This window comes from Lycium barbarum, chromosome 10, assembly GCF_019175385.1.
Source record: "Lycium barbarum isolate Lr01 chromosome 10, ASM1917538v2, whole genome shotgun sequence".
In the NCBI taxonomy this organism is placed as follows: domain Eukaryota; kingdom Viridiplantae; phylum Streptophyta; class Magnoliopsida; order Solanales; family Solanaceae; genus Lycium; species Lycium barbarum.
The window spans coordinates 106895489-106921696 of NC_083346.1; the positions used below are offsets into that span (position 1 = coordinate 106895489).

Here is a 26208-nt window from a genome sequence, read left to right on the forward strand (position 1 = left end):
TTTAGATAAGGACATTCTAAAAACGTATTAAACGGATTAATCCGGCCCATGTATGAGCCAAGCATGAACGAAATTTATTTATCTCATATGTTAAAAATAAATGAACTTTTTATCTTTACAAAAAAACTAATACTATCCTTATATATAAAAGAGACTAACTATATCCGGATATTATAAATCCGAACTTAAATGCCCTATATGTAAAGGGAATACATTTAGTTCTTTTTTCAAAATGATATGCAAAATGACAGATTTTTATAATACGGGAAATAAACACCAAATAAACAGTTCATGCAAATACTCACACATTGGAATTTGAAGGTTAACCGTATAGTACGGATCCTTAATACTAGGGTGCCTAACACCTTCCCTAGGGGATCACCAGAACCCTTACCTAGAACTTTGGATTAAGAAGGATTTTTCACGGTGTATGAATAAACTCTTCAAAACTGGTTTTTCTAATTTCCTAAAAATTAGGTGGCGACTCTTTTAAAACAAAGTCAGAAAGAGCACCAATGATTTCGAAGTAGCTTTTCCAAGCGCTAATCCCACCTGCGAAAATGCGAACCGTTACAGGTGCTCCCTTCTATTATCTCAGACAACCAGAGTGCATTTGTGACAGGAAGAACAATTGTGCATAATTTACTCATATGCCAAGACTTGGTTAGGTTGTATAACAGGAAGCAAAGTACAAAAAGCAGCCTTATAAAGATTGACCTGAAGAAAGCTTATGACACAGTGGAGTGGGGATTTTTGGAAGAAATGTTACATGCTTTGGATTTCCCTGCAAATTATCAAATGGGTCATGACTTGTATAACCAATACCCAATACTCACCGGCTATAAATGGTGGGGGTGTATGGCAATATTTAAGGGCAAAGAGGATTGAGGCAGCGGGATCTAATATCCCCCATCCTTTTTGTAATCTGCATATGGAATATTACTCCAGGATCATGGATGTGGTAGCCAGTCAAGAGGGATTCCAGTTCCATATAAAATGCAGCAGTTTGAAGCTTAACCACTTTATCTTTGCATATGATGTCCTTCTTTTCTGCAAAGGTGAATTCCAAGTAGTTTTGTTGATGCTTAGAGGGTTGAGAACCTTCTCAAATGCCTCAGGCCTGACTACTATTGCTCCTAAGTCTAATATATTCAGTGCTAACATGACAAAACAGGAGGTGGAAGATTTATGTAAGTTGACAGGGTACTCAAAGGGAACTCTTCCTGTTAAAATCGAGAGAGAGACAAGGATTTAGAGAGACAAGAATAATGGGAGAATTTTTTATGGTTTGTATTCATCATAATGACCTCCTTATATAAAAGTAAGGTCTTCCTTCTCCTAATCTACTAAGGTAACCCTATTGTAATAGGACTACAAATCTGATATTACCATAATTATAATTTACCATAAATAAACTATCACAATTAGAATAAAATAGGGTCCCATAGTTCCATACCCCCCTTCAAGTTGGAGCATGAGGGTCCTGAATGCCCAACTTGCCAGTCAAATATTGATGCTATGATTTTCCCAAAGCCTTTGTAAACACATCGGCCAATTGTTCACCGGTTGACACATGACTAGGAAGTATTATATCGGATTGGAGTGCATCTGAGATATAATGACAGCTGACTTCAATGAGTTTAGTTCGTTCATGAAACACCGAATTTTGTGCAATATACAATGCCGCTTGACTATCACAGTATATTTTCACCGGAGATTTATGTTCAACGCCCAAACTATGCAAGATTCCTTTTAGCCATTTCAATTCACAAACTGTCATTGCCATTGACCTGTATTCTACCTCAGCTGACAAGTGAGAGACAATGTGCTGCTCTCGTGTTTTCTATGATATGGGTGAATTACTGAGGGAGAGAAACCAACCGGTAAGTGATTTTCGAGTCAACGGACATCCGACCCAGTCTGAATCACACCATCCGTATAACTGGAGATCATAATCTTTTCTCATCACAATACCTTGTCCTGGGTTCTTCTTCAATAACGCACCACACGGAGAGCAGTGTTCCAGTGTGCTTCTCTCGGTTGCTGCATGAATTGGGACAGAACATGTACGCACTATGACAACTCAGGTCTCATAAAACTGAGATATATGAGTCTACTGACCAGACGTTGGTATGGTTTCAGATCTCCCAAAAGGGCTCCTCTGGCCAACGCCAAACCGTGATTCTGCTCCATAGGAATATTGATTAGTTTAGCTCCTAGTAAACTGAACTCAGAGATTATATCTAAGGTATATTTTCGTTGAAAGAGAAATAACCTAGTTGGTTCGCGTGCAACTTCAACTCCGAGAAAATACTTTAGAGGGCCTAAATCCTTCATGTGAAGACATGTGCGGAGATAGTCTTTGAATCGTTCAATGGCACTATGGTCGTTTCCGGAGATAATCAAGTCATCCATATAGACTAAGAGCCCGTTTGGATTGGCTTATAAATTGCTTATAAGTTACTTATAAGCTGTTTTTAGTTTTTTTGAGTGTTTGGCTAGCCAACTTAAAGTCATTTTGTGCTTAAAATAAGCTCAAAAAAATAATTGGGCCCATTTGACGTAGCTTATCTAAAGCAGCTTACAAACTGAAAACAGCTTATAAGTCAAAAAAATAAGTTAGACCACCCCAACTTATTTTTTTTAGCTTATAAGCTGCAAACAGCTTATAGGCATAAGCCCATCCAAACAGGCTCTAAGACATTAAGCTACATACCTTCTTGGTGCATAGTGAATAGAGAATAATCTGAGTACGACTGTTTGAACCCATATTTCATCAAAGCACTTGACAATTTCGCAAACCAACACCTTGGAGCTTGCTTCAAACCATACAAAGATTTTCGGAGTCGACATACTTGCCCCGGATTAGGAACGCGGAATCGTAGTGGCAATTTCATATAAACCTCGTCCGTAAGGTCCCCGTGCAAGAAGGCATTATGCACATCCATCTGATGCAACTCCCAATTTCTCGCAGACACAATTGCTAAGAAGGTCTAAACGGTTACTACCTTAGCAACCAGAGCAAAAGTTTCTTTGCAGTCCATTCTTTCCTCTTGTTTATTTCCGAAGATGACCAGATGAGCTTTATATCACCTGATTGTTCCGTCAGAGTTGTACTTCATTTGGTACACCCATCTACATCCGAGTGCTTTCTTATCCAGTGGTAAAGTTTCTAGTGTCCATGTTCCATTATCCTTCAACGCTTGGATCTCTTGCTGCATGACTATTTTCCAATGTTCCTTTTTCATTGCCACCGAAAAGGTTTTGGTTCAGTTTCCCTGGTAATTGTAGCAAGGAACCTTTGGTGTTGCGAGGAAAATTATCACATGATATGTAGTTGGCTAAAGGATAAGGTTCTCATGAGGGTTGTTGAGGATCAAACGAACAAGTTGATGGACTTTCTTTTAGGAATGTTTCAGTGATGTAGTCGCGCAACCGAATCGATTCATGCTTCTGACGTTTACTCCGACCCAATTGTTCCTCTGGTGGCATTTCACTGACCTGAATACCTCCGTTTGTACTTCCTCCATGCTTTCACTATTTGGACCGACATCTGTCTGGTCTAATTCTGGCTGATCCGTAGGTTCGATATTCAGTGTCCGTACTTCTTCCATTCGAGTTTCGTTCGTACCTACATTATCAGTATGGTCTTGTTCAAAATCGTGTTGGCTTCTTTCTTCCTTATTTTCATCCGGTATCACTTCTATGCTGTTGACTAAGTTACCTGATCCCTCAGCAAAGGTAAACTTAGTCTCATAGAAGTCCATATCTCTTGAGACTAAATATTCATCGTTCTCTAAGTCATACAATCTCTAACCTTTTTTTCCATAGGGGTATCCTAGAATATTATCGGAAGATGACCCTGAAATCTCAATGCTCGCGCCACATTAAGAATGTGACGGTGTTTTCTTTCGACTTTTACATTCTGCTGAGCTGTCCATGTGCAAGATATTTGAAACGGAATTCCACGTTCGAAGAATTAAGTCTTCATACATGTGAACTCCATTCCGTTATCACTTCTAACTATTTTCACCCTTTTTCTAAACTGCCTCTCCACAAAAGCTTAGAAATTCTTCAAGGTTTGGGACACTTCTGTCACACCCCAACCTTGGTGAGGCATGATTGGCACCCGACACTTGATTAGTGCCGAGCGAACCAAACTATAACTCGCATCATCTATGTCTCGAAAGATGAATAAGGCCAATGAGGGAAACCTATGAGTATAATGCCATACAAAATTAAGCATCTGATCGCAAGGTCAACTTATACCTTTGTAAATATCATTCCTAGAATACGCATACATATATATATATATATATATATATATATATATACATAAGGGTCTAAGAGATCGACATCACTACAGACAAAACATGGCTAGACTGTACACAGGATCTGCCTGTAAAGGCCTCTAAGGACATAACCAAAGTATATAAATCGGGACAGGGCCCCCGATAGACCCAAAATTCAAAATATAATAGACAACCCTGACTCAAAAATGCTCCAGGAAAAGATAGAGCTCACCAACCACACACTGTACTTTGAAGGTAGTCTACTGTGAATGGTCCTCACCTCGTTTGTCTAAACCTGCGTGGCATGAAACACAGCGCCTCCAGGCAAAGGGACGGTCAGTACAAAGAATGTACCGTGTATGTAAGGCAGAAATATAATACAACAACCATGTAGCATGAAGAGGAAAGATAAGAGTGGAACCTGACACTTCTAACCTATCTATATAAGTCTTAACACATATACTTATGTACCTTGTTATACTTTCGTAATCTCATGTATATCTATGTACAATATTGTGGCCTTGATTAGTTTACTAAAATAGCTCTACCCGAACTTATGTTGCGGCGGGCAACCCGACCCAAGCCTCAATACAAATGTTGCGGTGCGCAGCCCGAGCCATATGCAATGCATATGTTGCGGAACGTGCAATTCGATCCATATTCAATGCATGTGTTGCGGAACGTACAACCCGATCCAATTTCAATGCATGTGTTGCGGAACGTGCAACCCTATCCAACTTCAATTCACACAAGTAGCACCACGATTACCATTAATTCTCCCAATATCGAGTAACTAATAAGTACATAAGAGTTCCCTGGGAAGTGTAACATAAACATTTGAAAAACTATACCTTGTCAGGATGTCTACCAACCATATTCGTCTTATTAGCTTCATCCTCTCATTAAAAGAAAGTCTCTGGTTTTACTGGAATATAAGGTAGCTTTGTGCTCCAACTATCGTTGTATACATTACACTATCACGAAGTATATCAACGACTCATCCAGAGTACATGGGATATGAGTAATAACTGTACAATACTCTTAAAAAGTTCGACTGTCAAGAAGTGAATAAGAATCAAGGACATTCTCATCTATCATGAATGGAATCGTGAGCAAGACGTTCATTACGCTTTATTTACATTAAGGACGTGCCAAAAGAAGGAAAGGGAATAGTCTTCACATACCTCTTGTCGTCAATACGCACTCAATAACGATCTTATCACAACTAAGGCGCCAATCCTATAACAAAGGAATACATATACAACTTAGAAGGCGCTAGTCTATCATGTATATCAAATGATAACTCATTTCTATAAAGAATCGGGCAGCATCTACCCTACTTTTATCACTTCCTCAACTCAACATCAAGAATTAGAACATCAACAACAACATACACAAACTATATTCCAAGAATAATTTGGTGCTCCCAAAAATAGTCCATACCAATGTATAGTAAGAAGTATATGGAAACATCAAGGATGACATGAAGTTCAAAATAGAATGATGCGTGAAAGTGGATAACGAATGATGTACCACTACTTTTACTATTGGAAATAAAAAATTGTAGCAACTTGGCTAAATTTAGAGAAAGGTTAACGAAATAAGGTTCTGGAATAAGATAAAAAGGAAAAGGAAACCACCCTTGCATTAAATGACATTTCACACACTAAATATAAGATCCAAGCTTGACATGTTTTGCATTCCAAAGGATATGACTCATCATATCAATATGAACGCATAATGCTATTATTTTTAATTTACTTCATCCATGAGGTACTACTATTGAAATATTAGTAAATTATGAGTATCCTATAAAATTAATACTTAAACTAATATTTTATAAAGAGTAAAATATTTACAAAAATATGTTTTATCAAATTCTAATTTTTCCCAGCATAATATCAAGAGTACAATTTTTGTACTATAAGTTCTCAAAACGGTTAAAAGATAGCTTTCTTTTCTTATGAGAAAATAACTTTATCTTTATAATAAAGAAAATCTCATTTACAAAATTCCTGATATATAATGTGTATAATTTAAAGCATATCCGGAAGTAGTAATAATCGTAAATACCCGAAATCATACTTGCCAATTTTTTACGAAAAGGTTTCACTTAAAAGAAAAACCATATCCAGGCTATACATATAACGGCTTTGGAATTCATCAAACTTATGACGTCCAACATCTATAACCTCATGTATGACCTTAATCCCTTCCAACTTATGCGGATTTACAGCGACGCATCTTAACTTTTGAAAATACGGGATGTAACAACTTCTTTCTTATCAACTAAGAGAAAGATCCACATGGCTCGTGAACGGTCATCCACAATAGTAAAAAACAATATGATGCACCACAAGAGGAAGGCGTTCTCTATGGTCCCCATAAATCGCAAAGAATCATCTCAAAAGTATCTGAAGCAATATTATCACTTAAAGGAAAAACACTTATCATTTGCTTTTCCTGTTGGCATACATCAAATTATTTATCCAATCTATTGCCACTCTCCTTTAAGCCTAATGCAGTAATAGACTTCGTTACTTGTGTTGAAGGATGACCCAACCCTTTGTGCCAAAGATCGAACCAATCAACTGCCTCTGCCTTCATAGCTTGTATCAGCGGCACATTCCAAAAATAGTAAAGTCCACATCAACGCTCACCCTTTCCAATCAGCTTCCTCGGGGTAGAGTCCAGTAGAGCACACATAATTCTATTAAATGTCACATCACAATCTAAATAATCAACTAGTTGTGATACAGAAATTAAATTGCATGCCAAATTCGGAACATAAAGGACATTTTTCAACCATATCCTCTCCTTCAACCTGGGTGTTCCTTCTCTCGTGGCCACCGAGCCACTTCCAACCGAAAGCCCAACCGGACACTTAGGAGTGTCCCGTTGATTGCTCAGTTCCTTCGGATTACCGATCACATGATTGGTAGCTCTAGAGTTAATAATCCAGGATGAGTTTTCGGTCTTATTATCCATCTTAACATTTGAGTTTATTCCTTGAGAATTCAACACGTGAATCACAGTCTTTTAGATATCGTCGATCAAATTGTGAGGTCCTGTCCCGCTTGTGTTCACCGGTCCTGTCTCCGCCTGAGTTCCTTCTTTGACAACCATGGTGTTAGCCCGGTAGTTGCCTCTTCCCCGATCGGATCCCGATCCACCCCTTTGTTGTTGTTACTGTCCTCGTCTTCTTCCTCCAGTTTTCTCGTCTCCTTTTTTATTTCCTGGCCACCAATCTGGATAACCAATAAGTCAAAAACATTTGTCAACAATATGTCCGGATCTCTTGCAATATGTGCAGAATGCACCATCATTTTTTCCTTTATCTTGGTCACGGTAAGGGTTTCTTCCTTGTATGGCAAAAGCCATGATTTCACTCCGGTCCTCTATTTTTTGTGCAATTTATCTCACAAGTTCTTCTTGCACCATCTTTGAATAAACATTGCTCTGATACGATGTTAAAATCGAGAGAGGGACAAGGATTTAGAGAGACAAGAATAATGGGAGAATTCTTTCTGCTTTGTATTCATCATAATGACCTCCTTATATAGAAAGCAAGGTCTTCCTTCTCCTAATCTAATAAGATAACCCTATTCTAATAGGACTACAAATCCTATATTACCATAATTATAATTTTCCATAAATAAAACTATCACAATTAGACTAGAATAGGGTTTCATAGTTCCATACTTCCATTCAGGTGCTTGGGAGTGCCTATATCCCCAACGAAGATTTCAAAAATGGACTGTGAGGTGCAAATTGACAAATTGACTGCTACAATTAAAAGTTGGGGTTCTAGGAATCTGTCCTATACAGGAATAGCCATACTGATCAACTTTGTGCTTATCCATGTACATAACTATTAGGCCTCAATGTTTTTATTGCCAAAACATGTGCTAAAAGGGATCACTACTATATGCAGGAATTTCCTATGGGATGGTAAAGCTAACACTTCAAAAACCCCTCTAATATCCTGGGATCTGGTATTTAGACTTAAGAGGCAAGGAGGATTAGGCATTACTAAATGCACTGCTTGGAATGAAGCAGCTATTGGGAAATATGTGTGGACATAGCACAAAAGGCTGATAATTTGTGGGTTAAGTAGGTGTCTACATAAAGGAGAATAACTGGTGGCAGTACCAACACCCTACTGATTGTTGCTGGTCTTAGAAAAAGGTTTGCCAAATTAGAGACATGTTCTAAACTAGATATGTTAACTAAGGCTAGCTAACTAGAACTGGTAAATACACAATAGGAAGTGGGTATGAATGGAGATGAGGGGAGGCTGAACCTTGGCCATAGAGCAGATGGATATAGAGTACAAGGAATGGCCCTAAGCACAGCTTCATTTGTTGGCTAGCTGTGCATAGGAGATTATCGACCAAAGACAAACTGCACAAAATGGTCATCAACCTAGATAAAGACTGTTTGCTATGTGGAGATCCCCCAGAAACTATAGGGCACCTATTTTATAGGTGCCCTTTCTATAAACAGTGCTTGAGAGAGTTGCTACATTGGCTGAAAAATGGTGTGCAAAATTGGGAACTGATGGGAATATGGAGGAGAATATCAAGATGCACTAAGGGCAGGGAACTAGCTGTAGCAGCCCTTGCAAGCCTGATGTACAGAATATGGAAAGCAAGAAATGTGGTTCTATGGGAACACAAGGTTCCAAGACCGGAGCAGCTCACTGATCAAGTCAAACAGGAATGCAAATATAGACAGAACATTTTCTTACGTAAGAAACAAAGCAACATGGATAGATATTGGATACTAGGTATACTTAGATAGGCTGATGTAAATATATAGAAGAAGTAGGTGTGGTGAGGAGTTGACTTCTGGTTTTTATGGTTCCTAAATCTGTAATTTGTTCGTTGGAGATTAATAAAATTTTGTTCTTCACCGGAAAAAAAAAGATATTTGCACACAAAATGAAGGGAGGTGGATTTCTCTGCTGACGCCCATAGCTTTCCGCTACTTGAAGTTTTGCATATCCAGGGACCACTCTGGTTGTCTGAATTAACCTGCATGGAAGATGTTTGATAAGGTCACTATGTTGTTATTATTTTGATGATTTGACAAATATGAATAAAGAACCAGATATCTAGCAGAGGGATATAATTGTCTTTATTTCAGACTTTGCGATAGCCTGAGAGATCAAGTGAGAGACCAGGTATTCGATCAGGTTCCTGGGCGTCGTACAGTCAACTTTACAGCTGTAAAGATGTAGACACTGTAGCAGTGCGCTGTGTAGCAGTGAAGCAGTACATCACCAGGAGACCTGCCACTCTCACCTTGCCTCTTCACTTATATACACAATATATCCCAAGGGAAAAATCATTCTTTCACAATCAAATTACTCATATCCTAAATGCAAGTCTCCACCTCTTGAGGTGCTCTCAAGAACAAAGCTCCAACAAATAGAAGGACCAATTCTTACCACTGAAGATATTTTAAGTCCTTAGGTTTGTTTGAGTCTTTGTCGTTTGTTCTATAAATCGTAAACCAACTCTTCTATTCTAAGAAGCCATTTGTAGGTATTTTGAATTCTCAGAAATTGTTTGTAGCTTTTGACTGGTACACTAGGATAGAGTTAGTCTAGGTGTATTAGTTAAATTCTAAGAAGTTATTTGTAGGCGGTTTACCTATTTAAGTTTCTGAGTGGTACACTAGGCTAGAGTTAGTCTAGGTCTATTAGTTCTCTTGGCTAGAGATAGTTGAGATTTACTTACAATAGGGTGTATTGTAAGGGTTGAGGGATTATGTGAGTTAATTCCTAGGTTGCAAGAATTGTAATCTGAAGTTGCTCGGTGTTAGTGGAGTTGAAATCCTACGTGGTAGGTCGTGATTTTTAATCCCTTGAACAAGGAGTTTTTCATGGTAAAATCCTGTGTTATTTACCTACTGCACTGTCTGAGAGAACTGGTAGAGAACCAGGTCTCTCCATATACTGTTTGGTGGACGCATAGCTTTTAACAATTGGTATCAGAGCTAGTTCTTTCTAAAAGGTTAACACCTAGAAAGGATCGTTCTCATGGCTGGTCTATCAAACAAAGAAGGAAAATTTAGCTCATGGTTGTCAAATTTCAAGAGTAAATTCATTGAGACAGATGATTATAGGGGCAACTCTTCATGCAGTTTTGCAAGGAACATCTGGGATGCTCGTCTGACACTCACCACAACATATGAGTTTTTCAAAATGAAGGATGGTGAATCTATCCAAAATATGCATGCTAGATTTATCTCAATCATAAATGAACTTCACTCTTAAGGGGTAATTATGGAGACAAAGTTTTTTGTTCACAAACTGCTGAATGCGCTCCCAAACTCTTGGATAAACGAGGTAAATATCATTTTTGAGACCAAGGACCCCCAAAATCTAACCATCGATGAACTCGTTAGTGATCGCAAGATACATAAGCTCACGAGAAAGTCAAATCTGGAAGAAGGAAAGGCAAGGGAAGAGAAAAGAGATGGTCTGGATGATGAGGATGAAGTGAATTCTCTTGATGATCAAGTAAATCTGGAGAGATACTCTCACAAAGGATTATTCTTCTTGGCGAAGAAGTTGATAAATGAGTATTATGGACTCATTAAAGAAAAAAAGATTTTACTGAGAAACTTAACAGTGCAGAACAAGAAAGAGATGGCATGATGGTCTACATTGCAGATTTGAGGGAACAAATTGAGGAAGCTCAATTCACACTATTGATCACTCCAAGAGATCCAATTTGATTCTGGTTCCCAAACGGAGTCAATAATCCAGTCAGAAGGCTTGGGTGAGAAAAGGGCTGTAAAAAAAAATTCTCACTCAAGAGTTTCCAAGGAGAGGGTGTGCGTCTGAAATGGAAAATATGAGCAAGTCACTCTCCCATGATTCCCAAAATGGATATGAAAAGAGGAGAGGTAGTTTATGGTAAAAATTTTTTTTTTTGGGGCATCTAACTCACACTTATACTGTTACAGGTATACACAAAATGGTAGTTTAAAGACAGCAAAAGCATGCATGATTCAGAGTACTTACCAAAACTTCGGCATGTCAAGAGACCTTCTCTCTATGGATGAGGTCAGTAGTCACCCTAGCACTTACATGATTAACAATTGCTTAAAGTGTCATATAATTAATTGCTACCCACCTCCTCTTTGAACTCCTCAAAGCCTGACTTTTTAACTCTCCTGAAACAACTCAAGCCTGTGAGAAAAAACTTTTGAACCAATCAAAATCAGTTCCTTCTACTTCTTTTTCAACCCAAATTTTTTATTCTCTCTCTTCTCTCTTCCAAAATCAATCTCTCTTGAACCTTTTTCCTCACCTTTCATTCTTGTGCGTGAACTGTATTCTCGCTCCATAATAAAAAAAATGTCTCAAAATGAATCTCCTTCACCCACTGCTCTTGAAACTATTCATACTCTCTCACTGTCCAAAGACCCAACTTCAACAGACCTAGTGCCACCTGAGCCATTCCCCAGACATTCCAAGCCCCTCAAACCAAAACCTCATGTCGTCACCCCTGAAATCATCGGCTCCTAGCTCTTTAAATACTCCCCAGAATCCTACCCTAGAAAATCCTAAGTCTTCCTCTATAAGACCCAGTCTGAATGACAAGGAAAATGGAAGGTCTGACTCAGATAATAGTTATCGGTCTATCAATACATCACAATTTCTTCGCACTATAAAAGAATTAAGTGAGAAAGATGATGGGACAGAGGTGTGTAGTAAACCTGAAGATGCTGAGGAGATAAGTGGTAAAGAACAAAGTGATGGTGGTTAAAAGACTGATCAAGATGGTGCGCGTGACACTGGTAACATTAGTGATACAACGATGCTTGAAAAGGAAGATGTTTTCGTAAATGCTCCCTCAAGTTTAGATAATTCTACTTCTTTTGGTAGTAATAAAAGGTCAGAGGATAAGCCTATAAAGGTTGATAAAGAATTGTTAGATGTTAGGGTTGAAAATGTTAAAGTCTTAGTTGTTAATGAAGAATGTGTAAATGAAAACGTAGACAATGTGGGTATCAGTAATATTGACAAACTGACCGAGGTAGTAGGTGCAGCAGAGAAAACCTTAGCGGAATCAGGAGAGATAAATGAGGAATCTGGTCCCCTAAAAGTAGAGCTGGCAGATGACTCCCAAGAAAGGGTTGTCACTATCTGTGTACCCTTTGGAAAACCTTCTTCTGAAAAGGAACCTGGTTATCCAGGTTATGATCAAAATGATGTCTCCGATGAAGAGCTTTGATCAAGCATTGTCTTTAAGAGAAGGACTCGATCCATGAAATAGAGTGACAACATTGTGTCAAAACGCATTATCTTCAGGACATCTGTCACAAGACAACAAAGCAGGGTGAAATTCGATGTAGCTCAACAATCCAACAAGGGAGGCAGCTCAAGAAAAGGCAGTAGGAGGTTGGTTAGAAAATAAAATCCTAAGAAGTTGATTGATGAAAAGTAGGGGATGATGGTGCCAAATGAAGAGAAGGAAAAGGATCAGTTTCCATCAGAAAAGAGAGTTACTTGGAGTAGCAGGCAAGAAAAGGAGAAAAATTTGGTTGTGGAAGTTGTTGAATCGGATGAAGGTAAAGAGTCTGTAGAAAAGGAGAGTGTGCCCCGGCACACCAAGAAAAGAAAAGAAGGTGCTAGGGAGGAACCTGTTTCCTCCAAGAAAAGAAAACAAAGCCAGGATGTGAAACAGAAGATGGAGGACAATCTAAGAAATCAGAAAGTACTGTTGGGTAGAGTTTTTGATCCTGAAATATTCAGAGGGCAGAAATGAAAGAATTGATGGAGATTGTAAAATTCCAAGAGTGGACGCACTTGCTTGTCTCTCCGGCCCCCAGTGTCTTTAAAGAGGAGGTAGCAGAGTTCTACTGCAATCTTGCATGTACTAATAACTCAACCCTAACGTGCTCTATGAATGAGGTGGTGTTTGAACTGAATGAAGAAATACTTGGAGAGATTCTTGGAGTTCCCATAGATGGAGTAACAACAGTTGGAGGAAAGGCTTATGATGGGTTCAAAAACATGATAGTGAGGACTGAGGGTGAAGTGACAAGCAAAACACTATTCAAAAAGCAACTCAAGGGCCAATATCAGATTTTGTTTGAGTTCGTAAACAAAGTGGTGCTTTCAAGATCTGAGGGGAGATGCACCGCCTCAATCAAGGACCTTGTCCTTTTAGAGTTATTAACTAGTTTCACCTCCATTAGCTTGCCTACTATAATGATTGAACATATGGTTAAGGTAATAAATGCTAGAGAAGGCAAGCATGGTTTTCCCTATGGGTTCTTCCTGACCAAAGTCTTCAACCACTTCAAGATATCAATAGGTAAGGCCACCAAAGGAGATCGCAAATGAATGTTCACAATGTCCACACTGGAGGAATATGAATGTGTGCCAAAGAAGGACAGAACGAGCAACAATTACATCATCTCCAGTTTGATTGTCGCCCAAGAGAAGGCTACTGCAATTATTGCACTCCTACAAGCAGGAAATGCCTTGCTCAAAGCTCAGTTGGTGAAGCAAGCAGGAGAAACTGGTCTAGATAGCAAACTGGTAGTGGTGTTGCAAGCTGAGAACTACAGATTAAAGGACAGAATGAAGAGCTACGAGATCAAATAGTCAAAGATCAAAGGGCTGCAAATGATCGAATTGATTGGGTCCCCCAACCCCTCAAGAAAAATTGATTTATCCCTTCTTGCCTATCTCTGCTCTTTTATCTCATCTTACTTCCTTTCAAGCTCTCTCTAAATTACTCTTTTTTTTAATGACATTGGTACTTGTTGCATTTGGTTATTTTGCTTTGTTCTATTCAGCCTACTGCTTCTCTGTTGTTCAGCATTTTACTTAAATTATGCAATGCCTGCTTATATGTTTCTATTACTCTTGACTATATTCATAATGTATTAGCTGTATGGCTCTAAGTTTATGCTGCTACATTTGTTTCCTATCCTGTCTTGTATTCCTCTTTTGCATGATGCTAAAAGGAGGAAGTATGAGTGGAGGGATTGGGTGTCGGAGTAGCAACGTTGTGAGAGGAAGGCATTAGGTAACTTAGTATGTGTGTATAAATCCTTCTGTTGTTGTGGATCTGGTTCTCAGGGGGAACATCTGTTCGAAGTTTGTCATCGTCAAAAAGGGGGAAACTGATAAGGTTACTATGTTATTATTTTTTTGATGATTTGACAAATATGAATAAAGAACCAGATATCTAGCAAGGGGGATATAATTGTCTAGTTATTTCAGACCTTGTGATATCCTGACAGATCAAGTTAGAGACCAGTTATTCTATTAGGTCCCCTGCGCGTCGTACAGTCAACTCTACAGCTGTAAAGCTGCAGACACTATAGCAGTGCAGCAGTGTAGCAGTGAAGTAGTACAGCAGCAGGAGACTTGTCACTCTCACCTTGCCTCTTCACTTATATACACAACATATCCCAAGGGAAACATCATTCTTGCACAATCAAATTGCTCATATCCTAAGTGCAAGTCTCCACCTCTTAAGGTGCTCTCAAGAACAAAGCTCCAATAAACAGAAGGACCAGTTCTCACCACTGAAGATATTTTAAGTCCTTAGGTTTGTTTGAGTCTTTGTCATTTGTTCTATAAATTGTAAACCTACTCTTCTCTTCTAAGAAGCTGTTTATAGGTATTTTGAATTCTCAGAAGTTGTTTGTAGGCTGTTTACCTATTTAAGCTTGTGAGTGGTACACTAGGCTAGAGTTAGTCTAGGTGTATTAGTTCGCTTGGCTAGAGGTAGTCAAGAGTTACTTACAATAGGGAGTATTGTAAGGGTTGAGGGATTATGTGAGTTAATTCCTAGGTTGAAATAGTTGTAATCTGAAGTTGCTCGGTGTTGGTGGAGTTGAAATCTTACGTGGTAGGTCGTGATTTTTAATCCCTTGAACAAGGAGTTTTTCATGGTAAAATCCTGTGTTATTTACCTACTGCATTTTCTGAGAGAACTGGTAGACAACCAGGTCTCTCCATATACTGTTTGGTGGACGCATAGCTTTTACCAATGTCAGTATGCCTAAACTGAACAAGCTATTACTTACAAGAGTTTCTTCCCAGATTAGGCTCTCCGAACGACTTGCAAAGCTGAGAATATGAAAATTTCAATGTGTCAACAGGTTAGTTTGCTAGTTTAGTTAGGTATGTTTAATATTTTCGATAAGGTACTTTTTTCTATTTGTACAGATTTCATGAACTAAATACTACTAGTACTTGATATATGTCTAATAAATTGCAGGGATGCATTTAAGAATGTGTACAAAATTGTGTACCCCCCGTGAGTCTTTGCTAAGCCTTCTAATAATGTGGTGCTTGCCTGGTGATGGTATTATAAAATCAGAAAAGGTTTGAGTTCTTTTGCAAGTTAATGTCGTTGTGGCTTATGATTTTTATGATTTGTAAAAGAAACTTTGTATTATTTTGTCTTTGTTTTGTTTTATGTCTATTTGACTTTGGAATTAGCAGTAGATTTTAGTGTTTTTCCTTTTTGGTTGTCCGAACGGCTTGCAAAGCTGAGAATATGAAAATTCCAATGTGTCAACAGGTTAGTTTGCTAGTTTAATTAGGTATGTTTAATATTGTCGATAAGGTAATTTTTTCTATTTGTACATAGTTCATGAACTAAATACTTGATATATGTCTAATAAATTGCAGGGATGCATTTAAGAATGTGTACAAAATCGGTACCCTCTGTGAGTCTTTGCCAAGCCTTCTAATGATGTGGTACATGCCTGGTGATGGTATTATATAAAATCAGAAAAGGTTTGATTGCTTTTGAACGTTGATGTAGTTGTGGCTTATGATTTTTATGATTTGTAAAAGAAACTTTGTACTATTTCTCTTTGTTTTGTTTTATGTCTATTTGACTTTGGAATTAGCAGCAGTGGCGGAGCCACTCATGGCCAAGGGTGGTCACTTGCACTACTAAAAAATCAGCGTTTAGTGACGGAATATTAGCGACAGACCATATTCTGTCGCTAATTAACGACGGATTAGCTACGGAATGCTCATTTTGTCGCAAGAAAAGCAACTAAAATTTTATCTCATTATATAGCGACGGACTAGCAACGAAAACTGAATTTCGTCACTAATTATTAGTGCGAAATTTTGGCGCCTTAAATTTCACTACAGATTTAGCAACAGAAGAGGCGCGACAAATTTTATTTTTATGTAGTGACGAATTCAGCAACGGAAAATCCATCGCCAGACCTTTCAATTTTTATCCCAAAAATATATATTCGTAGCAACGGAAAAATTCGTTGCAATATTAATTATTAAAAGAAGTCAATGTATTAATTAGCGACGGATTATAAAATCCGTCGCTAGTCCGTCGTTAAATATTAAAAAAAAGATATATCCTAGGGCACTCATTTATTTCCTCTCACTTCAAACACACCCAACACAGATAGAGAGAGACAGAGCGCGCACAATATAGAGAGAGAGTGTGCGAAATTGTGAATTTAGATCAAAATAATGTGAATCTAGGGTTTCTATTGTGTTTTTCTCTTCTTCTGCTGCATCTTTTATCTAAAGGACAGGTATGTTTGGTTTTTTCTATGTTTTATGGGCAATTTCTTTCTTCTTTATCTCTTTCTTTGTGTTTTCTAACATTAAATCTGAAATAGAAGTTAAGAAATTTGTGTTTTTTTGCTTATTATCTAAAGAACAGAGCGTCGTTAAGTGTTTTCTTGCTAAAATCGAAGTTGGGTGTCTTGAAAAACCGTTGGGTTTATAATTTATTTGAAGTTTTAAGTGTTGGGTTAGAGAAGAATTAAGAGAAGAATTTTGTTATGGATTTTTTAAGTTATGTGTGTGATAAAGCAAGAACGAGGAAACTGGCTAGTAGTATTAGTTTTCTAATTATTTTAGGTTAGCAGGTCAATAAAGCCTGTGGGTCTGTGAAATTAAATAATGATGGGTCTGTGAAATTAAATAATGGACTACTCATCCCATTAAATTAGATTTTGTGGGAACATATATCAAATTCTTGTGGTTTTGTTCTTGTAAGGCTAATAATCTGAGTTGAATTATTTTGAGATTTTTATAAAAAAAAAAAAAAAAACAAGAAAGTAGTGTGTAAATGTAATTTGTGGGCAAGAAAGCAGACCCTTCGATCTTTAGTTGCCTTTCATGGCGTGGTGGGTAGACTCTTTATCATGGTCAAGCTAAGAGTCAAAAAGAACACCTTCAAAGAAAAATAATACTGTAATTAGAAGATAGCCTATCTAGGAGTTTAAGAAAGAATCCATCTAGAGGTTTGACAGTCAATCTAAAATTAGAGTTTGTGAGGGTAAGGAGTTATTATTATCTTATGATACATGAATCTTATAAGATGTTATTTCTTATAAGGTTAGAACAAGAGGTAACAAAGTTAAAGGACATAAATGAAAAACAAAATGAAGAACTGAGTTTGGTGAAACAAAATCAAGAGAAGTTACAATCTGAATTAGCATGGGTGAGAAAAGCCATGAGCAGAAATGGTCCTAATGAGTTAACTGCTCAGCAGAATATCAATGGAATTTCAGATGACCAGGTAAGTCGATCTTAGACGTTGGAGTCATTTATTGAAATTTTAATCTTACAAAAATAACGTTATCTAACGTATTAATGTTTTTTAGGTTCCCGATGCCAACAGTGGCCATGAGCGAGTACAACAATCACCACAAATGTTGTTTAGAGGACATAATGTTGCTGAGAATTTTCCATCTTCTCACGGTACTGTTCTTGTACTTGAATATTTTATCATAGTACTTTTCTGAATTGTGAATATGTTGGTGTTGGTGTTGTTGATACTGAATGTTTGATCCCAACTGCTATTCAGTACATTTTATGTTATTTTTCTTATTAATAGTGAGGCGACTTATCAGTTTGAATTATTATGACTTGAAGGATATGAGTGACGAATTGGGTGAGAGATTGTTGAATTATGTAACTTTATCTTGGGAATTGTTATGACTTGAAGGATATGGGTAACTTATGCATTTGTGTAACCGACGTCTATTTTCTCTTCTTGGATATTGTTCCTAATGGATTGATTAGAGTGTATGACAGATTTATTGCTCGTCTTATCTGCAAAACTTGTGCTATCTATTCCAGCAACAAATATGACCTGTAGCATAGCTCAAGTAGCTAACCTTCTAAGTTGAATGAAGCAGAAAGATTAGATGGGGCTTTTATTAAACGGACACAATCTTCATTTTGTTCTTTTATCAAATAGCTTTGGTTCAAAATGCAGGAAAATATGTTGTAGGTGGGAAATATAAAACAAGTTTCTAATTTTACCATTTCGCAGAAGACTGAAACATTGCAGTTAGTTCTAATAAGTCTAACAATCAAGACAAGCCTCATCAAATAAGAGGAAGAGGTGAGAAGCACAACTTTCAGGCAAAGCAGATCAAACGGGAATCTTAACAAGAAAAGGAAGGATGAAAAAGATGCAAGCAATGAAAATCCTGCAATTTTTTTGGTCTATAAAGTTTCACAGGGATTCCTAATGAAAGCTTCACATAGAGCTTCATAGGAAGCTTGTTGCAGCAGTTAATTATTTATGCATTGGAGGTGATTTTCTTTAGCATCACTGTGGTTAGTCTTTGTGTATCTTTTATTATATGGATACTTCCATATTAATGGACTAATTTTTTCGTCCTGTTTCTAATGTCCGTAATAAGATTTTGACCTGATGAATGTTGAAGGAGTTACAAGAGGGAATGTGGCAAGCCATCTCCAGGTATCTTTATATATATTTTCATATGTTTCCTTTAATCTGCTTTATATTTTTACAAATGGGATATATGTATGCAATCCATGTACATTGTTTATGAATTTTGAATTTGGTTGGCTCTTGAACTAAGCATGGAAAGAATTATATATCCTTTCTTTTATTACTTTGCTCTCTATATTCAACTTTTAGACTTCACCATAAAATCTGCCTTTTGTCGATATCTTTTCTTTGAGGAAGTGAAGTAGTAGCCGTCTGTTCTGCTTAACGACAGGTTTGTACTGCGTAACTCTCTTTTGAAGCTTTTCATTCTCAGGAAAAAAAAAACCTCTCTTTTGAATCTTTTTGTGTAGTGCCACTAAATTTTTCTTCAAGTTACACAAGTTTATTTGAGACTGTGAATTCGAAAGTTAAAGAAGGTAAGCATGAATCTAAAAACCGAGAGCACAAAATCTTGTGAGGTTTAGGCAAAAATTTCCTGAGTTTACTGCCTAGAAAATAGAACATTCTGTTGTATAAAACACTGTTAGGATCAAGGGTGCTATGCTGTTACATCTCCTTGTTAAGGTGTACTGTCTTAAAGGCTGTTGTGGCACTTTTAAATTCATTGTTGGGACAACCTTGAGATCCTTTTGAGTGTTGTTGCACTGAGAACATATTGCTGCACTTGGTTTCTATTTTGAGAACTAAGGTGTTATGGCTGTGCAGTTCTGAATTTTAACGACTCCTGCCTTTACACTTTGTTGTTTTGCTGCTTGGCCATTACCTACAGTTGGCTTCTATGATCGGTAATGAATTGAAATTAAATGGTTGCTTGGTTTTTGCCATAGCATTTTGGCCTAATAGTTTCACTATTAGGACATGTGCTGCTACATTTTATGGGCTGCTATTGTATTTGTGATTTCGCCATTACATCTGATGAATTAAGCTCCTACATATCTTGGTGTTGGAACTGTTGTGCTATAAGGTTACTTGCTGTTCCATTTTGAACTAAGGTTACTTGTGCTATAAGGTTACTTGCTATAAGGTTACTTGTTGTTCCATTTTGAACTAAGCCTTAACTGTCAAAAAGTGTGGCCTTCATGAAGTTGCTTTATCAAAAAGTGTGGCAATGTTGAAATGCAGTGCAAAAATGCTAAAAATACCGTACTAAAATGCTGAAACTTAGTACAGAAATGCTGAAAAATCTGTGCAGAAATGCGGAAAATGCAGTGCAGAAATACAAATACGCAGTGCAGAAAAAAATCACTGCTGAAGTACAACACTAAAAAAATACTGAAACGCAGTTTAGAAAATCGTGCAGAAATGCTGAAACGCAGTGCAGAAATACTAAAACGCAGTGCAGAAATGCTGAAAAAGCCGTGCAAAAAATGCAAAAAATGCAGTGCAAAAATACTGAAACTGCAATACAGTGCAGAAATACAAATATGTAATGCATAAAAAAATCACTGCTGAAGCACAACACTACAGAAATGCTGAAACACAGTTTAGAAAATAGTAAACTGCAGTGCAGAAATACAGAAACGCAATGCAGCAAAAAATACAGTGCAGAAATATAAAAACGCAGTGCAGCAATACAGAAAATGCAGTGCAGAAATACTAAAATGCTAGATGCTGATCTTGAGAACACTTGCTATATGCTAGATGCTGAACTGTCATAATTACTGGTGTGATAAAGATAAGCAGCTGCACTTATTCATGGCCACATCATGATGCCTTACTTAGGGAGAATTGTTGTTGTCTATATGTTGCTACGGTTTTACCTTAGAATAGTTGATGTTGGGCTGGAGATAAAATTGTTATACTTGAGCAAGTTCAAAGGTCAAAAACTGCTAGTCTAAGGTTGTTGGAAAGAGCTGCCTCATGTTGATACTCAGATGCTTACTTTAAATATTTTTCTTATTTTGAACATGATACTACATTTGTTGTTTAGGAACTCTAATTGTCTTTGTTTTCATGTTCTGTTACTTGACTATGAGACAGTGTATATGATCATTTATATCCAAGTTGTATGAAACTCTTTTTCGTTGGTCATCATGAGACTTCAATTCCAACAAAAAATGGATAAATATCTGCTCCCTTATCTTTGGAATTCATTTCTCTTTTTATTTGGTAAAAATTGAATGATTAGTATTCTTGATGTTTTAATTTCACTACTTATTACAGGAAAGATATCAAGAAGTATTACGGGAAAAATCACAGTCTCAGTCTGATATTGATCAATGTGAAGCATATTACGAAGCTGCTGGGGGAACAAGGAAGAGAAGAATATATGGTCTTGGATCTCAAGCACAAAGTTATTATGGGTCGAATCTTTGCGTCAATTCTGGCTTTAATCTTCAGCATCAACAGCACCTTCAACTTCTCAATCAGCACCGACAGAAAATATGGAGGAGTTAGTGATGCGATTGATTCCTACACTGACTGATCGCTTGCTTCCTTTATTTATTGAGAAGGCACGTGGAGTGATTTTTTCACCATCACATCATCCAAATACTCCTATCGACAAACCATCAGTTGTGACACCCATAGTGCCTCCTCCTACTATTGCTAACGTTGACGATGTTGATCCTTTAGTTTCTGATAATGATCGTAGTCCTTCACCCATGCATTAGTTTTTTATGTTATCTGCTTTTTGTTGGAAAGAACAAAATTATGTACTAACAATACTTGATGGATGTGTGGGTTCTTTTGGTAGTTATAGCTTGGTGTTGTCGGTGTTTTGGACTTAACGATTAGGATTCCGCTATCTATTTTGAATCTTTTTTATAAATATTATTTTATGTGAATGTCAGTTATTTTTAAGGGTATTTATTACTTTGTATTTAGTATGTTTCAACAGGTGTATTTAAAAAAAAAAATCGGAAGTAAAATATTTGTGACGGATTTGCGACGGATTTTGGTCGTTGCTAGAGGGAAAACAGTAGGCTACAGATTGTCGCTAAATACAGGCACAAATAATTCAAATATTTTGCGACGGATTAGCAACAATGGTTTTCATCGCTAATTTACTAAAACGACGAAATGAAATATGAAATTAGTCACGGAATTCATAACAATAGCAACAAAATAATCCGTTGCTATAATGTGGAACGGATCTCATACGTCGCTACTCTGTCACTAAGTTTGCTACGGATTTCATTTTTCCGTCGCTAATAGGTTAGCAACGCGCAAAATCGCAACAGACGACATTCCGTCACTAATCCGTCGCAACACATGTTTAGCAACAGATATATGCTGATTAGCGACAGAATACGTCCGTCACTAAACACTATTTTTTTTGTAGTGTTGCACACCACTGGCTGGAAAATAGTATTAGTATATGGATTAGGTATTATAGTTAACTGGATATAGATTAAATTTTGAACACTCTTAAAATAATTGAGATAGATAGCTTAGAGGTAAAGGGTGTTCAATTTTATCTAAAAGTCACGGTTTAAAGCTTGTGTCAAACGTTGGTAATCTTCTTTCTTTAAAAGAAAACATACAAACAATGCCTGAAGCTACTTGGTTGATTTGTATTTGCACTTATTTTCTTCCATTTCCGACTGAACTTATTTGTATTTGAGTTATGATTTGCATTTAGTTTATTCCTATGTTGGTTTGAAATTATGTTGGACTCATTTGTTGAAGCTCCTTTAGTCTTTCGGCTTTCCTTCCTATTTCCTAGTAAAGAAAAAGACGTATTGTTAAAAAAACGGAAAAGGGCCTAAAATACCCTCGAACTATTGAAAATGGAGCAAAAATACCTTCCATCCACCTTTCAGCCCCCAAATACCCTTATCATCCACCTATTGGGTCTAAAATACCCTTATCACCACCTATTGGGTCTAAAATACCCTTATCACTAACAGAATCTTTTCATTAAACACGTGTCATTTTTCTATTGGTTGGATTATAAAATAAATTAAACTAATTAACTTTTGCAATATTGACCAGATAGTGCCCCCCACCCCCCGACCCGACCCCCCCCCCCCCCCCCCCCCCCCCCCCCCGTGAATTTTTTTTTTTTTTTGAAAAAAAAGTTGACATTTTTTTTTGCACCCCACCCCGCACCCTACCCCTCCCACCCCCCAAAAATCTAAAAGGCACAAGTTGACTTTTTTTTCCACCCCGCACCCTCCCCCTACGCCCCCCTCCTCTCCCAGCTAAAAAAATCCAAAAAAACGTCAAAACTTTTGTTTTCAAAAATATTAACTTTTTTTGCGTCGGGGGGGGGGGGGGGGGGGGTAGGGGTGCGGGGTGGGGTGCAAAAAAAATGTCAACTTTTTTTTCAAAAAAAAAAAAAAAAATTCACCGGGGGGGGGGGGGTCGGGGGGGGGGGGTAGGGGGGTGAGGGGCACTTGGGTTATCTGGTCAATTAGTTTAATTAATTTTATAAGTCAACCAATAAAAAAATGCCACGTGTTTGACCAGAATATTCTGTTAGCAATAGGGGTATTTTAGACCCAATAGGTGGATGGTAAGGGTATTTGGGGGCTGAAAGGTGGATGGAGGGTATTTTTGCTCCATTTTCAATAGTTCGAGGGTATTTTAGGCCCTTTTCCGTTAAAAAAAAGACAACAAGATCTAATAGCAAGTTAGTTGCCACTTATTTTGTTCTCTTTTCTTTTTTTAATTGCTTATGTGAACATTTTAATTATCCAACTTTGTTCTCTTTCTTTCATTTTTTTTTACAAAAAAAATTAATTAGTCGTTATCTCTCGCTTTGTAGCATTCTCGGAATGCCCCTTGTTGTTCTCCACTTGTTCAATTGCGTAAACTGGGTATGTTGTTGTTGCTGTCATTTGATACTGTAATCATCGTAAGAGTTTTCTAGCAATGAAATTTATCAAGAATAACTTGCCAGATCAAATGGACCATAAATTTTTAGACGGGTGTGCAGTGATAACGTTAAAAAAATTTTGTTGCACTCATTCATTGGACAAAAAATTATATACTCGTCAACATTTAAACAACCTTACCAAAATTTCTGGCTCCGCCACTAATTAACAATCGATTTAGTGTTTTTCCTTTTTGGTTCTTAGCATTCAAGATTCAATGTCGAGGTACCTCTATTTCCAGATTGAATAAGAAAGAGACATTGAGTTGCCCATAAAAAAGGAAAATGAAAATCTGAAAATAGGAAAATGCAGAGGAACTTAACATATTTTTTATTTTATTTCAGAAGTGGTAATAATTGATATTGGTGCCCGGAGGGTGAGACGTTACCACGATGAGTCTAGTGGAGTGGACGGAATTCCTTCATTTTTAATTTGATGTATTTGAATTCTAGTTCTGAGAATGATTTTTTTTTTTGATAGGAAGTGTTCTGTTTGAAACTCACTGACCCAACTAATTTGAATTTGCGTCGCGTAATGCCTATTAAAGGAAGAAAAGCTCCATGCCATAATTTTTTTCATTTATAAAGCTCGAATCCGAAAATTCCTGATTAAAATGTAAGAATCATATCCATCCCACTACATCTTTAGTGATGAGAAAATTTGAGGTTGAGTGTTGTTATAATTTTTAAAATTGGGGTATTAGTGATGGAGTTAGTGTTTTAACTTTTAAGTTAAAAGGAAAGCTTATGGCGAGGTTATTAAAGGCGACGGACCTTGAAGAAGATTAAGGAGAAGAGAAAAGGACGAAAAGGAAAAAAGAACGAGAAGGAATAAGAAAAAACAAAAGTATTTAAAATGAAATTAAAGCGTAATTAGTTGACAACATCTAATTCAAAGATGACGTGTGTAGTTTAGTCGTTTTAAACTTGTTTCTTACTTTTCATATGCGTGTAGGAATGTGATAATACATTCTTAGTCATGACATTTTTGGGGGAAAACAAATCACTTCTAACAAGAATATGGAGTTGACAGGTCGCTTGTAAAACTAATGTGTATAAATAACTTTTTCAAATAGTTTTAGGGAGTAACTTAGGTATTTTCGCATTAATCTTCAAGACCATATAATGCAAGGAGTCAATGTGCCTCGATCTGGACAAGGCAGTTAGCTCCCCAACTATATATTCGAGGATTAATTTAAAATTTAAAATTGATGAGCTTAAATTTTTTAATTATTAATATATTTTACTTTTAAAAAGTATGAATCTAAACTCTAATATTTACTAAAACTTAAAAAAATTCACATACATATCCATATTCTGTCTAGGAAACCCTGAATTTAATGCGTGTCACATCAAAAGCTTATGTCCAGAGAAGACAGAATCGAGATACTGATGAAGAGTCGTTTCAAAGAGGAGAAATTGAGAAACAAGTCCAAGTTGTTACTAATTACAGAAATTTATAATTATTATTTTATAATAATATTAATGCAAACGTGCAGCGAAATGAGTACAACTCACACTAGGCCTGGTAACCGGTTTGGACCGGATCAGTAACCGGTTAACAAATCGATCGATTTTCGGTTCAAAAATTGAAACAGGCCACCGGTTCCGGTTTAACCGATTCCGGTTTACCGGTTAAATAACCGAAATCGGACCGGTCCGGTTCAAAAGTGTCAAAATCTCTTTTTTTTTTTGTATATTATAGTATTTATTAGTATATTATAGATATATTTACATATGTTATATTTATTTATAAGTAAGGTTTATATATTAACTGACTAACAGCAATACAAACAACATATACGTATATATATATATATATATTAAGTTATATGCTTAAGTTATACTATATATACCTAAAATATACTAAGAATATACTTCTATATTGATATACTTAGGTTATATAACTTTTATATATATATATATGTTTAAGTTATATGTATACTTATATATTATAGCTTAAGTTATTTATAGCTTAATTTTTTTCTAAGTTTATAAATTCATATTTTATAAATTAAGTATATTTATATTATAAGTATATTCTTAGTATATTTTAGTTATTTTTCAAGTATATAACTTTCTAGTTTTTAATTTAAGTAGATGTATATTATAAGTATATTTTAGGTATATTCCTAACTTAATATAAGTAAAAATATGAACACAAGTAAATAGAAGAAAGCTCAATGAGCCATTTATTTTATTCATTCTTGAATAACATTTATTTGCAAGATGTAATTTTTTTTAACTTGCAAATAATACATGAGTTACAAAGAAATAATAGAATAATAAAATCACCAATTCTCAATCATTTAGTTAATTTCCCCCATATCATAGTCGGCCATGGAGATATCTT

The 26208-nt window shown here is 36.6% G+C and overlaps 1 protein-coding gene across 1 annotated transcript; it reads left to right on the plus strand.

The window, feature by feature from the left end:
• The first annotated feature begins 20187 nt into the window (after positions 1 to 20187).
• Positions 20188 to 21648, plus strand: LOC132613263 (uncharacterized). Its single transcript, XM_060327288.1, has 3 exons — positions 20188 to 20289; positions 21200 to 21329; positions 21377 to 21648. The coding sequence occupies exons 1-3, from the start codon at positions 20188 to 20190 to the stop codon at positions 21646 to 21648; spliced, it is 504 nt and encodes a 167-aa protein (XP_060183271.1).
• Positions 21649 to 26208: the final 4560 nt, after the last annotated feature.

What these genes read in the sequence shown, in the direction of transcription:
- LOC132613263 (XM_060327288.1), top strand. Translation starts at nt 20,188, where the DNA reads ATGCTGAAACTTAGTACAGAAATGCTGAAAAATCTGTGCAGAAATGCG. An exon ending in AGAAAAAAATCACTGCTGAA is followed by an intron (nt 20,290 to 21,199) that starts GTACAACACTAA and finishes TACTTATTACAG; the next exon opens with GAAAGATATCAAGAAGTATT. An exon ending in TCTTGGATCTCAAGCACAAA is followed by an intron (nt 21,330 to 21,376) that starts GTTATTATGGGT and finishes TTTAATCTTCAG; the next exon opens with CATCAACAGCACCTTCAACT.